This window comes from Ranitomeya imitator, chromosome 6 (genome assembly GCF_032444005.1).
Source record: "Ranitomeya imitator isolate aRanImi1 chromosome 6, aRanImi1.pri, whole genome shotgun sequence".
NCBI lineage: Eukaryota > Metazoa > Chordata > Amphibia > Anura > Dendrobatidae > Ranitomeya > Ranitomeya imitator.
In genome coordinates, this window is record NC_091287.1 from 180,539,468 (window position 1) to 180,555,731 (window position 16,264).

Sequence of the window (16,264 nt, forward strand, 5' to 3'; positions counted from 1 at the left end):
AAGCAAGTCTCTTCTGCTTGTTGCCTGTCCTTAGCAGTGGTTTCCTAGCAGCTATTTTACCACGAAGGCCTGCTGCACAAAGTCTCCTCTTAACAGTTGTTGTAGAGATGTGTCTGCTGCTAGAACTTTGTGTGGCATTGACCTGGTCTCTAATCTGAGCTGCTGTTAATCTGCGATTTCTGAGGCAGGTGACTCGGATAAACTTATCCTCAGAAGCAGAGGTGACTCTTGGTCTTCCTTTCCTGGGGCGGTCCTCATGTGAACCAGTTTTATTGTAGAGCTTGATGGTTTTTGCCACTGCACTTGGGGACACTTTCAAAGTTTTCCCAATTTTTTTGACTGACTGACCTTCATTTATTAAAGTAATGATGACCACTCATTTTTCTTTGCTTAGCTGCTTTTTTCTTGCCATAACACAAATTCTAACAGTCTATTCAGTAGGACTATCAGCTGTGTATCCACCAGACTTCTGCACAACACAACTGATGGTCCCAACACCATTAATAAGGCAAGAAATCCCACTTAATAAACCTGACAGGGCACACCTGTGAAGTGAAAACCATTCCCGGTGACTACCTCTTGAAGCTCATCAAGAGAATGCCAAGAGTGTGCAAAGCAGTCATCAAAGCAAAAGGGGGCTACTTTGAAGAACCTAGAATATAAGACATAATTTCAGTTGTGTCACACCTTTTTGTTGAATGTACAATTTTCATAGTCAAGAAAATATAGAAAAATCTTTTAATGAGAAGGTGTGTCCAAACTTTTGGTCTGTACTGTAACCTATTTCAAAAAAATAGAGGGAACACTGAACATATATATATATATATATATATATATATATATATATATATATATATATATATAAACGTATTGTTTCTCCAGCGATCAGTCCAATGGTAGAGTAAAATATATCCGTATATACTTGAGTATAAGCCGACCCGAGTATAAGCCGACCCCCCTAACTTTGCCACAAAAAAACTGGGAAAACTTAATGACTCGAGTATAAGCCTAGGGTGGAAAATGCAGCAGCTACTGGTAAATTTCAAAAATGAAAATAAATACCAATAAAAGTAAAATTAATTGAGACATCAGTAGGTTAAGTGTTTTTGAATATCCATATTGAATCAGGAGCCCCATATAATGCTCAATAAAGTTTGATGGGTCCCATTAGATGCTCCATATTAAAATATGCCCCATATAATCCTGCATAAAGGGTAATAAGAGCCCCATAAGATGCTCCATAGAGATATTTGCCCCATACAGTGCTGCACAAATGTTATGGCCCCATAAGATACTCCATACAGTCACTTGCTCTATATAATGCTGCACAAACGTTATGGCCCCATAAGATACTCGATACAGACACTAGCCCCTTATAATGCTGCACAAACGTTATGGCCCCATAAGATGCTCCATACAGCCACTTGCCCCATATGCTGTGGCTGCAATAAAAAAAAATTATAAAAATCACATACTCGCCTCTCCGTTGCTCAGGCCCCCGGCACTTTCAATAGTCACCTGCTCCTCGTTCTGGTGCGGCTCCGTCTTCAGCACTGACGTTCAGGCAGAGGGCGTGCACTGACCACGTCACCGCGCCCTCTGACCTGAGCGTCACAGCTAGAGCAGAGGTCCCCAACTCCAGTCCTCAAGGCCCACCAACAGGTCATGTTTTCAGGATTTCCTTTGCATTGCACAGGTGATGCAATTATTACCTGGGCAAGACTAAGGAAATCCTGAAAACATGACCTGTTGGTGGGCCTTGAGGACTGGAGTTGGGGACCCCTGAGCTAGAGGACGCCTAAGACGGAGCCGCACCGGAAAGAGGACAGGTGAATATCGCGCAGCGCTCCCCTCCACGTTATACTCACCTGCTCATGGCACGGTGCAGTCCCTGCTTCTCCCGGTGCTGCATCTTCTTCCTGTATTGAGTGGTCACAGTTACCGCTCATTACAGTAATGAATACGCGGCTCCACCTCTATGGGAGGTGGAGCCGCATATTCATTACTGTAATGAGTGGTACCACGTGACCGCTCAGTACAGGAAGAAGCTGCAGCGCTGGAAGAAGCAGGGACGTGCAGGGACCGCGCCAGGAGCAGGTGAGTATAATTAGACAGCCCCCGCACCCCCACCCCTGCCGACCCCCGGGTATGACTCGAGTATAAGCCGAGAGGGGGACTTTCAGCCCCCAAAAATGGGCTGAAAATCTCGGCTTATACTCGAGTATATACGGTACCTTTTATTTATCCATTAAAAAGTTCCAGATTTCTTCAGTAACAATATTGCATACATTCAATCCCTTATGGTCCATAAGGGATTGAATGTACGCAATATTGTTACTGAAGAAACCTGGAACTTTTTAATGGATAAATGAAAGGTATATTTTACTCTACCATTGGACTGATCGCTGGAGAAACAAAAACATGTGTGGAATTGTCCCAATTTGTTTTCCGTGCGAACTGTAACCACAGGTTGGATGTATTCCCATTTCTTCAAAGCGGTAAGATGGCTGTAAAATCAAACTGTCCATTTAGGAAACAACACTGTTTGACAATCAATTTCACATGCTGTTGTGCAAATGGAATAGACAATAGATGGAAATTATTGTCAATTAGATGTGAGACCATATGCTGGTGCGGTTGGCCCTGGGTTCCTCCTAATGTAGGCTAATGCTAGACCTCATGTGGCTAGAGTGTGTCAGCAGGTCCTGCAAGATGGACTAGCGCGCCCATTCCCCAGACCTGAATCCGATTGAACATATCTGGGACATTATGTCTCGCACCATCCACCAACGTCACGTTGCACCACGGACTGTCCAGGCGTTGGAGGATGCTTTAGTCCAGGTCTGGGAGAAGATCCCTCAGGACACCATCAGGAGCATGCCCAAGCATTGTAGGGAGATCACACAGGCACGTGGAGGCCACATACACTACTGAGCATCATTTCCTTGTCTTGAGGTATTTCCACTGAAGTTGGATCCGCCTGTAACTTCATTTTCCACTTTGACTTTGAGCATCATTCCAACTCCAGACCTCCGTGGGATATTAGTTGTGATTTACATTGATCATTCTTAGGTTTTATTGGTCTCAACACATTCCACTATGTAATGAATAAAGATTTACAACTGGAATATTTCATCCAGTGATATTTATGATATGGGATTTTAGTGTTCCCTTTATTTTTTTTGAATGCCAAGAGTGTGCAAAGCAGTCATCAAAGCAAAAGGTGGCTACTTTGAACAACCTAGAATATAAGACATATTTTCAGTTGTTTCACACTTTTTTGCTAAGTATATAATTTCACATGTGTTAATTCATAGTTTTGATGCCTTCAGTGTGAATTTACAATTTTCATAGTCATGAAAATACAGAAAAATCTTTAAATGAGAAGGTGTGTCCAAACTTTTGGTCTGTACTGTGTGTGTGTGTGTTTTGACGAATATTTCCTTTGAAAATGATGTGTAAATGACAGAATTGCTGTATGTAAAATCGCATTGCAATTGGGTAGCAATCGCACTGCATTCAGATGTACATCGGATGCTAGCTGTAAAAAATCGGATTGTACTCGCATGACACTCGCATTACACTTGTGCGACTCTTGGCAGGGAGACTAGGTCTGATTTTTCATACGTTAAGTATGAAAAAGCCTAACATTCATAACTTTGTGGATCATTTGTTAACTTCTGAACTTTCCTATAATACCTTCACACTCAATGATCACAATCATCAGCAGATGAAAAGGCTCCAAAGTGTTAAATAAATGGGACTGAAATTTCCTATGAACATCTACAGTGTGAAACATATAAAGTGGAAGATGACGACTATTTCCTGTCCTACTTCTTCTTTTGACTAGCCTTTTTACAGCGAATTCTCAAACTTTAGTGAATATGGCTCGATAAGTTGCTGCAGAACCCAAGCACAATTTTAGCAACACTGCATTAAATTAGTCTGCATAGCTGTTGTCTTAGAAGGAAGCCTCTTCTAAAGATGATGGAAAAGAAAGCTAGCAAACAGTTTGCTGAAGACAAGCAAACTAAGGACATGGATTACTAGAACCATGTCCTGTAGTCAGATGAGACCAAGATAAACTTATTTGGTTCAGACGGTGTCAAGCGTGTGTGGTGTCAACCAGGTGGGGAGTACAAAGACAACTGTGACTTGCCTACAGTCAAACATGGTGGTGGGAGTGTCCTAGTTTGGGGTTTGCATGAGTGCTGCCAGCTCTGGGGAACTACAGTTCATTGAGGGAACCATGAATGCCAACATGTACTGTGATATACTGAAGCAGAGTATGATCCCCTCCTTTTGGAAATTGGGCCACAGTGAAGTATTCCAACATGATAGTGACTCAAAACACACCTCCAAGACGACCACTGCCTTGTTCAAGAAACTGAGGGTAAATGTGCTGGACTGGCCAAGCATGTCTAAAGACCTAAACCTTATTGAGCATCTGTGGAGCATCATCAAATTGAAGGTGGAGGTGCACAAGGTCTCTAACATCCACCAGCTCTGTGAAGTCATCATGGAGGAGTGGAATAGGATTCCAGTGGCATCGTGTGAAGCTCTGGTGAACTCAATGCCCAAGAGCGTTAAGGCAGTGCATGAAAATACACTGTTATACAAGCTGTACACTGACTACATTATGTTGTATCAATATCATGTCTTCAGTGTTGTCCCATGAAAAAGATGTACTAAATATTATATATATATATATATATATATATATATATCTCCATACACATACAGTATATACTCAAGTATAAATCCAATTTTTCAACACTTTTTTTGTGTGCTGAAAACGCCCCATCTCAGCTTATACTCGAGTCATTGTCCCAAAAGATGGAGGGAGAGTGGCAGCGGCGGAGCAGCGGGTCTCAGGAGGCAGGAGCCGGCTGCTGTGGCTAACTCCTGTGCCCGCTGCTAAAGAGAAATGGATATTCACTGCGCCGGCAGTAAATATTCATTTCTCTGTAATAGCGCACACAGTGTCAGCTGCAGAGGTTGACCAATCATGGGTGCCCGCTACTTAAGAGAAATGAATATTCACCTCCCTCCACTCCCATAGGCGCGAAGTGCAGTGAATATTTATTCCCTTAAGTAGCAGGGACCGGCCGCTGCAGCTGCTGTCACCGGAACAAGATGCTGCGAGAGAGCGCAGGGACAGTAAGTAGGATGGTTTTTTTTTAATGCTTTTCTGATGGGGGCCATACATAAAAGGATAGGGATTAGGAGTCATGCATACCAGGATAGGGATGAGAGGGCCATGCATACAAGGATAGTGATGAGATGGACATGCATACAAGGATGGGGATGAAGGGGCCATGCATACAAGGATAGGGAGGAGGAGCCATGCACACCAGGATACGGATGAGTGGGCCATGCACACTAGGATAGGGATGAGGAGCCACGCAGACCAGGATAAAGATGAGGAGCCATGCAGACCAGGATAGGGATGAGAGGACAATACATACCAGGATCCATCCAACCATCTTCCCATTTTCTCAATGGGGAGAAAAATAAAAAGGAAAAATACCACCAGGACTGTGGAGTCAGTAAGCCAAACCTCCAACTCAGACTCCTCAATTTCCCTGACTCTGACCAACCCCACAGCACTGCCTCACTACTGAGTATATACATAACATGAACACCCAAGAAAACGAACACGCAGCCATATAGTCCCATAAAATATATAAACTTTATTAAATCACACTAAAACCTATATGAACAGGTACAAAAGATGCAAACAGGAGAATAAATATGGGCTACAGTGGCCCAATGAAACGGACTGGATCACCCAAAATACCGAAATCCTGATGGGTGACCAGGTCCGACTCCGACGCGCATTTCAGAGCACGATGCTCCTTCATCAGGACAGGCGTCGGGGTCGGACCTGGTCACCCATCATTCCTGCGCCCATTAGGTATGCATTAACGCTGGATGCTTTACACCATCACTGTTATCATGGCTGGGGCATTTGCCCAATATCTTTTGTATAGGAATAGACATACATTATATGTGGCCTGATACGTTGCTATGGCAGGATTTCGGTATTTTGGGTGATCCAGTCCATTTCATTGGGCCACCGTAGCACATATTTATTCCCCTGTTTGCATCTTTTGTACCTGTTCATATAGGTTTTAGTGTGATTTATGGGACTATATGGCTGCGTGTTCGTTTTCTTGGGTGTTCATATTGTTGGCAGTTGGTCTCGTTATTAGTCCGTTATGCATGTCTGCTACTCTACATCTACATTGTGACAAAGTTATCTGAACATGCTTGCCTCAATATGGTTTTGTCATTTTTTTGTATACATAACATGTAGCACAGATTTATTTCACCTAAAAGCTGAAATACTTAGATCAGGAAAAGAACAAACATTTATAGGACATTTCATAACTTTCCCAAACTATTATGAAAACCTTTACAGCACATACTGCATTGAACTACTGAACCCAATTTACAATATATATTTTGGGAGTCGGAGTAGCTCCATTTTAAACCGACTCCACCAAAATGGAAAGACTCTGAGTTGACAGTGCTGCATACTGCCCCAACATTTACCAGAAATACTGCCATACTTTGCCACAACCAAGGCCACACCACCTGACTATGAAAAAAGTAAGCAGACTTACATAGTGATGTCCTGTCTGGATTTTAATTCTCCATCATTAAATAAAACAATACAGATCTGTAATTTGTGTAACAAATGGTTCTTGTCATTGTAGCAAAAGCTTTTCTATGAACAGAATGATCAAAGGATTCTGGCTAGTTGTTCAGTCACATCCTACAAATTATACCTGTTCCACAAAGATGGCGTTTTGAACCAAATTGTCTTCTTGAAAATGTGTTAAAAAGCATTTCATATTTGGCAAAAAATCAACCAAGTTCGAAACCTATAAAAAGAACAAAAACAATGTAGGAATAAATTGCAAGTTGCAGAACATTTATTTAAAAGTGCATTTCACTTAATACATTTGGGACGTTTTAGACGTATTGTAAAGGCAGAAACTTTTTGTGACATCGTTTATGCCTAAACCCCATCAGCCACTGCTTGATAAATGTGACTTAGCAAATTAGGAAACTTATATTGGGATTGGGCAAAAAGTTATTTCTTTGTTGTTTTTTTTTAAATTTTGTTAACTTAGTCACCTTGAATATGTCTGCCCTGGTTTAGACTGTCTGAAATGCACAAAGCATGCCCAGAAACAGACTAGTTAGATTTTTAGGGTAGTTAGGTATTTGGGCTATAAGTCTTGGGATACAAACATCCTGCATTTTTTCAGCGGTACAGTAAAAGGTAAAAGAGGAAAAAAAAAAATTATATATAAATTTACAATCAACCCATTCTTCCTCCTATATTGTTCTCTGTCACATTATATTGACAATTTTAATAAAAACATTCAAAAAGCAAAAACAAGGGATAAAAATCAGTAACAATAACATTTATTTATTTTCAGTAAACTGACACCTATCCTGTCTCATGTTTGCTTCATTTGAATGGAACCTGTCGGGTCAGGATTCCCTATGGAATTAATATCAGAGCCTGTAGGAGGTGATAATTAGCATTTAGAGCATGTATGTGCCACAGAGTAGTTGATCTACATCCCACTCAGGACCTTAACAGAAAGAAGAACACACCCCCAGTGAAAACTATCTGATAACCCATAGACTTACCAAAAGTTAACTCATAAGGTGCCAAACACTTCGACTGCTAATATCTCCGCAATGGAGAGGCAAAATTAAAAAATATATATTTTATTCTGCCCTGCCGCCACGATTATATTGTGTGTCCAGTTCAACATGAAAAACTTGGTGAAAGGTCCTCTTTAACCACTTCCTGACCGCCCACTGTAGATAAATGTCAGCATTTGCTGGGCTCCGTGCAGCGCCAACGTTTCTCTACGGTCGGAGGTCTCACAGCACTCACACGGAGATAGGAGGTAGAAGAGCGCTGCTTCACTCACACCTCTCCGACGTGATCACATCACAGGGGATCCGAGCATTGTCATGGCAGCTGGAGTGTAAAACTGACAGGTCTCATGCAATTCAATACATATGTATAGCAATGCATGAGATTAGTGATGAGAAAAATAAAAATTTAAGTCCCATATAGGGTCTAAGTAAAGTAAAAATATGTTTTAATACTATAAAAAAAGAAAAACAAAATAAAGTAATTAAAAAAGCAAAAAATATTATACCACTAAATAGGTACCGTATATTTATGTTCAAACAAAAAAGTACACATTTGGTATCATGGCGTCCATACCGACCCCACCTGTAAAACTGGTCTAGTTAAACCCTTCACTGCACACTACATTTTTTTTTTTTTTACAAAAAGGTAGTCCCCAAAAACGATTTGTCATCATACTGCCAAACAAAAAGTGGAATAAAACACAATCAAAAAGTCAAATGGAAATAAAAATGGTACTGATGAAAACGTCATCTTGTCAAAAAACAAGCCGCCATACAGCTCCATCAGTGGAAAAATATAAAAGTTACAGCGCTCATAATAAAGTGATGAAGACTTTTTTTTCTTCTAAAAAACAGTTTTTATTGTGTAAAAGCAGCGAAACAAAATGATATATAAATGTTGTATCACTGTAATAGTGCTGACACGAAAATAAAGCTGCTTTATCAATTTTACCACACGTGGAACAGCAAAAAAAAGTTCCTGAATTGCTGAATTGTTCATTTTGCCTCCCAAAAATCTGACTAGAAAGCGATCAAAAAATGTCATGCGTCCAAAATTGTGCCAATAAAAACATCAACTCGTCCCACAAAAAGACAAGTCCTCACATGATTGTCAGCTGAAATATGGAAAAAATTATAGCTCTCAAAATGTGGTGATGCAAAAACTTGTTTTTGCTACAAAAAGCATCTTTTAGTGTGTGACAGCAGTCAAACTGAAAAAATGATATAAATCTGGTATTACTGTAAATCGCACTGACGTAAAGAATAAAGTCACATAATAATTTATATCGCACGAGGAGTGTAAAAAATAAATACAACCAATTCTTCATATGCTGTTGATTTGTTCATTCTGCCTCCCAAAGATCGCAGTAAGGCTCGGCTCACATTTATCTTGCACTCTGCGCTGACCGCTTACCCCAGGGATTCCATGTAAATCTCTGAAAAACATGATTCAGATGGAATCCCCGGCGGAAGATTCCCTATAATGAAGCAAATGGATGCACCTGGGGATGAGATCTGACCTGTGATCCGGCGGTATAAATCTTATAGGTGTGCATAAAAGCATGCTCCGCCAGAGTTTTGTGCACCTCTGAAAAGAAAGACAATGCTGAACAGAGGCCAGGCAAAGTCCAAAGGGAGTTGTTGGATCAGAATTCAGATTATAAAGGTTGAAGTAATAATCCGCAAAAGTGTTGGCAATATCTTTCAGGTGGTATGCTTATCAACTTTTAACCCTTCTAGCTTCATAATAAAAAACAATATATATGTTTCAAAAATTGTGATGTAAAGTAGGCATGTGGGAAATATTATTTATGAACTTTTGTGACATAACTGATTTAAGGACATAAAGAGTTTGAAAATTGCTACATTTTCACAAATTTCTGATATTTTCAGAAATAAATGCAAGTTATATCCACATATTTTACCACTATTATGAATTACAATATGTTACGAAAAAAAACAAATCTCAGGATCCGTTGAAGTGTTCCAGAGTTATTACCTCATAAAGTATCACTGGTCAGAATTGAAGAAAATTGGCCTGGTCATGAAGGTGAAAACAGGCTCTGGCATTAAGGGGTCAAGTATGATATCAGTTGTTTAGAGGAGATCCTATTATTGGGACACCATGGCTTCTCAGAAAGAGACTACAGTCTGTTCCCCTTCTCACCTGTGCTATGAATCGTGAATTAAAACTCAGTACCATTAAAGCTCTACAAGGATTACACAGTCCCGGGTAAAGTGGTAGCGATTAGCAGGGCATGTCTTGTGCCCTCTTGCATTCTTGAGATCAAGCAATGGGACCCTACCAATTCTACTGGTGAAAAAAACAGATTTAAGACACATAAACCCAAAGCTCAGTGGACAAGGAAAATGCATCATTAAAGATACAGTCCTAGATAAGTTATCCTTAACATTTAATCAAAAAGCTTAAAAGCTCCAAATAGAGAAAAAAACGGTGACGTAAGTAAAAGGTACATGTAGTGGTCTGATACTTGTTTGTTTCAGTGGCCAACATCATCAGTTTTTACATTTAAAGTTGATTTGAATCTTTTTGATACAACGTTATGTTTTGCTCTCCCAGGACTGTATTTTTAATGTTGGATCCTTCTTTTTCGTGGTTCCCTTGTATCCCAGTTTTGACTAGATTGGTGCAAAGTATCCCGCAGCTCCGGTCTCTGAATGCCCAGTTTGGTGAGCGGACAAATTCTTTTTCACATATAAAAGCATGTTCTATGATCTTTGATGAAACAATTCTTACATGTCTTTTAAAAGTTTTCCTAATCCGGCCTTGTGAATCCATCCAGACAATGGCGTAGCGTCGTATGCAATAAACCTCTTCATTATCTGTATTAATTACTTGTGCGATTACTTCAGCAAGTTTGGAGTGAGGAATTGTGTCGTACGCTTCCTTTATATCAGTCTACAAACAAAACACTATTAACAGTTCTCCTTTATAACAAGAGCCAAGAAACAAAAAAACAACAAATAAAACAGCTCACTACACAAAAAAGTTCTAGCACAGCTTATTAGGGCAACTCAATGTGAATATAACATTAGATTAAAAGTCTCCAAAATTCAGCTAGCTGGAAAAACCTCTCTGCTGGCATTAACCCCTTAACATCTGAGACATTTTCATGTTTTTCTTTCCCTTCTTCTAAGAACTATAACTTTTTTATTTTAATCACTGAGGGAACTGCAAGGGTATATGCACACGTTGTGGAGTTTGTTGCGGATCTGTAGCTGTTTTCCATGAGTTTACAGAACTATGTAAACCTATGGAAAACAAAATACGCAGTACACATGCTGCGAAAAAAAACGCTGCATTGTTTATTCTGCAGCATGTCAATTCTTTGTGCGGATTCCGCTGCAGTTTACACCTGCTCCATAATAGGAATCCGCAAGTGTGAAACCGCAGGTGGAATCCGCACAAAAACCGCATAAAATCTGCGGTAATTACGCAGGTAATCCGCAGTGCGGTTTACCTGCGGATTTACAAAAACAGGTGTGGAAAAAACCGCAGGCACCCCACCTACGTGTGCACATACCCTATGAGAGGTTGCTTTTTGTATACTGGGCTGTCTTTTTCGTTGATACATATGGCATTTTGACCACAGTTTTTGAGAGACATGTTTATTACGGCTGACTGTAAAGACGGAATATTTTTAGATTTTGCTTGATTGTAACTCCACATTTTTAAAAAGCGTTTCAACTAATTTTAAACATTTTTTTAGTCACCTAGGGGACTAAAATCTGCTGAAGTTTGATAGCTTGTACTATAAACTAATACTTTGAAGTACTGCAGAATACAATTAAATTACCATCTCATCCTAGAAAAATATTTAGAATTGAGAGTCCTCAGTGGCTGATACCTTTTAATGGCTAACTGAAAAGATGGTAGCAAATTGCAAGCTTTCGAGACTACACAGGTCTCTTCATCAGGCAAAGACTAAAACAAATGCTGAAGAATCACATATTTATGCACAACATAGTATAGGAAAAAAAAAGAGGGGAAAAAAAAACCATGGATAAGCCAGGTGACATGAAGCAGAATTACCATGGGTGATAAACAGTTACGTCCATAAATATTGGGCCAATTCTTAGATAAGGATTGTTTTATTGTCCTGTGATTAGGGTCTCTGTTGTAATGACCCTTCATGGTATGAGGGGCAAGTTCCTTAGTTGATGTAAAAAGACATAAATCCATGTGACACATTCATTCCTGCATTAAGAGTGTCAAAGGTCGTCATCAGTTTATATTCCCAGACTCTCCTGTCTTTCTGCGATTTGAAGTTTCCTTTCAATACAAGTAATTTCATGTCCATAATGTTATGATTTGGGAGACAGAAATGTATTGCCACCGGTAGATCCATTCTTTTTTCTCTTATTGTATGGCGATGGGAGTTCATTCTTGTTCTAAGCTTCTGCCCTGTCTCCCCCACATACAGACCCCCAGTTGGACATTTAGTACATATAATTAGGTACACCACATTAGAAGTGATGCAGCTGAAAGTACCTGGGATCTTGTAGTCCAAGATCCCAGGTACTTTCAGCTGCCTCACTTCTAATGTGGTGTACCTAATTATATGAAGGGTCATTACAACAGAGACCCTAATCACAGGACAATAAAACAATCCTTATCTAAGAATTGGCCCAATATTTATGGAGGTAACTGTTTATCACCCATGGTAATTCTGCTTCATGTCACCTGGCTTATCCATGGTTTTTTTCCCCCTCTTTTTTTTTTTTTCCTATACTATGTTGTGCATAAATATGTGATTCTTCAGCATTTGTGTTAGTCTTTGCCTGATGAAGAGACCTGTGTAGTCTCGAAAGCTTGCAATTTGTTACCATCTTTTCAGTTAGCCATTAAAAGGTATCAACCACTGAGGACACTCAATTCTAAATATTTTTCTATCCACTGGCTAACACGGTACCAAGATATATTTCTTTCCTGCATCTCATCCTATGAAGTTCCATGACATATGAGCCACTTACATGGAGGAGACAAGGGCCTTCAGTAGGCCAGGACATCCCTTCGCCCCCCCGTGATTGCATTGTTTGGGAAGAAACTGAGGGTTATAGGGCATGAAGTGACACCCAAACCATTTAAGTCATGTTGTCAAAGTCTCACAATGGAATTAAAATGGTTAAACAGCAACAATCGGAGGTAGCTCTGGTCATTTCTGTTAGAGGCAGAAGCCAGCTGTATAACAGCTGGCACCCATCCTCCTGCATGGAGCGGGATTAGCTACGCCAGCCTATTCCATACACCTGCATCAGACATAAGGTGTACATAAGTTCTTTTGTCAGGAAGAGATTAAAGGGGTATGCCCATTTCCAAAATGCTATCCCAAATGTGCAGTAGGTGTAATAAGAGCTTATCCGAATAGCTATAGCGCTTCCCAAATAGCCGCATCGGTAACCTTGGTACCTGGAGCGCTCTCGATAATCAGCTATTCGGAGCCACAGCTGCATGTCTCACAGCCCAACACACAGGCTCTCCATACATGTGTTGTGACAGTGAAGCAGCTGATTATCGGGAGCGCTCTAGGTATGCAGGTTACCGATGCAGCTATTCGAGAAGCGCTATAGCTATTCATCAGATAAGCACTTATTATTATTATTATTTATTTATATAGCACCATTGATTCCATGGTGCTGTACATGAGAAGGGGTTACATACAAGTTACAAATATCACATACAGTAAACAAACTAACAATGACGGACGGATACAGAGGGGCGAGGACCCTGCCCTTGCGGGCTTACATTCTACAGGATTATGGGGAAGGAGACAGTAGGTTGAGGGATGCAGGAGCTCCGGTGTTGGTGAAGCGGTAGCTCCGGTGTTGGTGAGGCGGTAGCTCCGCTGTTGGTGAGGCGGTAGCTTCGATAGTGATGAGGCAGCAGCGGTGTCAGTGCAGGCTGTAGGCTTTCCTGAAGAGATGAGTTTCCAGGTTCCGTCTGAAGGATCCAACTGTGGTTGATAGTCGGACGTGTTGGGGCAGAGAGTTCCAGAGGATGGGGGATATTCGGGAGAAGTCTTGGAGGCGATTGGATGAGGAGCGAATAAGTGTGGAGGAGAGAAGGAGGTCTTGGGAGGACCGGAGATCACGTGAGGGAAGATATCGAGAGATTAGTTCAGAGATATATGGAGGAGACAGGTTGTGGATGGCTTTGTAGGTCAGTATTAGCAATTTGAACTGGATACGCTGAGGGAATGGGAGCCAGTGAAGAGATTTGCAGAGGGGGGAAGCGGAGGAGTAGCGAGGAGAGAGATGGATTAGTCGGGCAGCAGAGTTAAGGATGGACTGGAGAGGTGCAAGGGTGTTAGCAGGGAGGCCACAGAAAAGGATGTTGCAGTAGTCAAGGCGGGAAATGATGAGGGCGTGCACAAGCATTTTAGTAGATTGGGGGTTGAGGAAAGGACGGATCCTGGAGATATTTTTGAGCTGGAGGCGACAGGAGGTGGAAAGAGCTTGGATGTGTGGTTTGAATGACAGGGCAGAGTCGAAGGTTACTCCGAGGCAGCGGACTTCGGGTACAGGGGAAAGCATGATGTCATTGACTGCGATAGATAGGTCAGGTAAGGAAGATTTGTGGGATGGAGGAAAGATGATGAGTTCAGATTTGTCCACATTGAGTTTGAGGAAGCGAGAGGAGAAGAAGGAGGATATAGCTGATAGGCACTCTGGGATTCTGGACAGCAGAGCGGTGACGTCTGGGCCAGAGAGGTAGATCTGAGTGTCATCAGCATAGAGGTGGTACTGGAATCCATGGGACTTTATGAGTTGTCCCAAGCCAAGTGTATAGATTGAGAAGAGTAGGGGTCCTAGAACAGAGCCTTGGGGGACTCCAACAGAGAGAGGGTGGGATGAGGAGGTAGTATGGGAGTGGGAGACGCTGAATGTGTGGTTGGAAAGGTACGATCAGCATAGAGGTGGTACTGGAATCCATGGGACTTTATGAGTTGTCCCAAGCCAAGTGTATAGATTGAGAAGAGTAGGGGTCCTAGAACAGAGCCTTGGGGGACTCCAACAGAGAGAGGGTGGGATGAGGAGGTAGTATGGGAGTGGGAGACGCTGAATGTGTGGTTGGAAAGGTACGAGACGATCCAGGATAGGGCGAAGTCTTTGATGCCAAAGGAGGAGAGCATCTGCAGTAGGAGGCAGTGGTCAACTGTGTCGAAAGCAGAGGACAGGTCTAGAAGGAGGAGTACAGAGTATTGCCCAGTAGCTTTGGCGGTAAGTAGGTCGTTAGTGATTTTGGTCAGGGCAGTCTCAGTTGAGTGATGGGGGCGGAAACCAGATTGTAGATTGTCGTACAACAAGTTAGATGAGAGGTGGGAGGAGAGTTCAGCATGGACGTGCTGCTCCACTTATCCGAAGCTATTCGATCACACCTGGTAATAATATTAGCAAATACCTCGGATTAGAAACATATTCGTTCTTCTGATTCGCTATGTCGCTACCCCATGTTCAGGGAATTCCAGTAACTTGGGTATCCATGGTTATGACCACTAACAGCTAACTGTCACTACATGAGTGGTCGTAACCATGGATACCTAAGCTACTGCAATGCCTACACAGGAGGAAAGAGACATAGCGAATCAGAAAAACTATACTATATTTCTAATTGGAGATATTTGCAAATATTATTATTCTTGCTACTACATATTGGGATAGGATCTTGGAGCTGGAAATACCCCTTTAAGTCATCAAGGAACGTGGTAGAATTTTAAATTTGCATATTGCGTACAATAGTATCATAAAAGCAGTAATTTAGAAAAAAGATGAGTAATGCAATGAATTTACAAAGTACCGTAGATCAACTGGTAGTCAAAGGTGGCCATACATTTCAAAGCTTGGTTATGGCAATGACCTGAGAATAGTCAGCTAGATATAAATCCCCTAGTTAATTTTCAAGAAAATCTCAACATTACTGATGACTGAGTCACAATTTCACGAGCATTTGAGTCAGCATATGAAATGCTCTTACAGATGCATAAGAGGGTTATTCGGGTTAAAAGAGATTTTAGAAATACATCAACTTACAGTATATTTCATTATATGACAACACCTTTAATCTGGTGTCTAATGATCTAGTACTTGTTTTCAGCATACAACTACATGTTGTATGCCACATGACCATAACATGAAACAAATACATAACCTGCCTGATTGAAGATGGACTCGAAGGAGATAAAAATGTTTTTATATCGACAGAACTTCAAAAACGATAAAGGCTCACATCCGTAGTATTTCAGTTGTCACACTATGTGCTATTTAGAACTATTCACCGTGATGAAGATGCTGCTCCTGAAAGCTCTTACTTCCTTTTGGAATTTCAAGTTACAGATCAAGGGATGAGGTTTGCTACTGGCATCTGAAACAAAATGGCCCACTGAGGAGCCTGTGTGTGCAGGTTTGTAATGTTAGTCCATTGTTTGTGCTCTGCATAAGTAGGTGACTACCTCTGCTTCTTCACAGCTTATCTGTGACAGTCATAGCTTCCCACCATGCTTCTTGATATATCACAAATAAGCTGGAAAGCGGCAGGCTGTAACCCTCCCATAGC

The 16,264-nt window shown here is 41.2% G+C and overlaps 1 protein-coding gene across 4 annotated transcripts in view; it reads right to left on the minus strand.

Annotated features, from left to right (window-relative positions):
* TERT (telomerase reverse transcriptase) overlaps positions 1 to 16,264 on the minus strand; it is a 196,190-nt gene that overhangs the window by 108,567 nt on the left and 71,359 nt on the right. For all 4 annotated transcript variants that reach the window (XR_011314016.1, XM_069730358.1, XM_069730357.1 and 1 more), the window contains exons 6-7: positions 10,448 to 10,609; positions 6,795 to 6,890 (exon numbers count right to left, since the gene is read on the minus strand). Coding sequence is in view for 3 of the 4 variants with exons in the window: in XM_069730358.1 (XP_069586459.1) it covers positions 6,795 to 6,890; positions 10,448 to 10,609 (258 nt within the window). In the remaining variant the exon portion in view is untranslated. The remainder of the gene's footprint in view (positions 1 to 6,794; positions 6,891 to 10,447; positions 10,610 to 16,264) is intronic.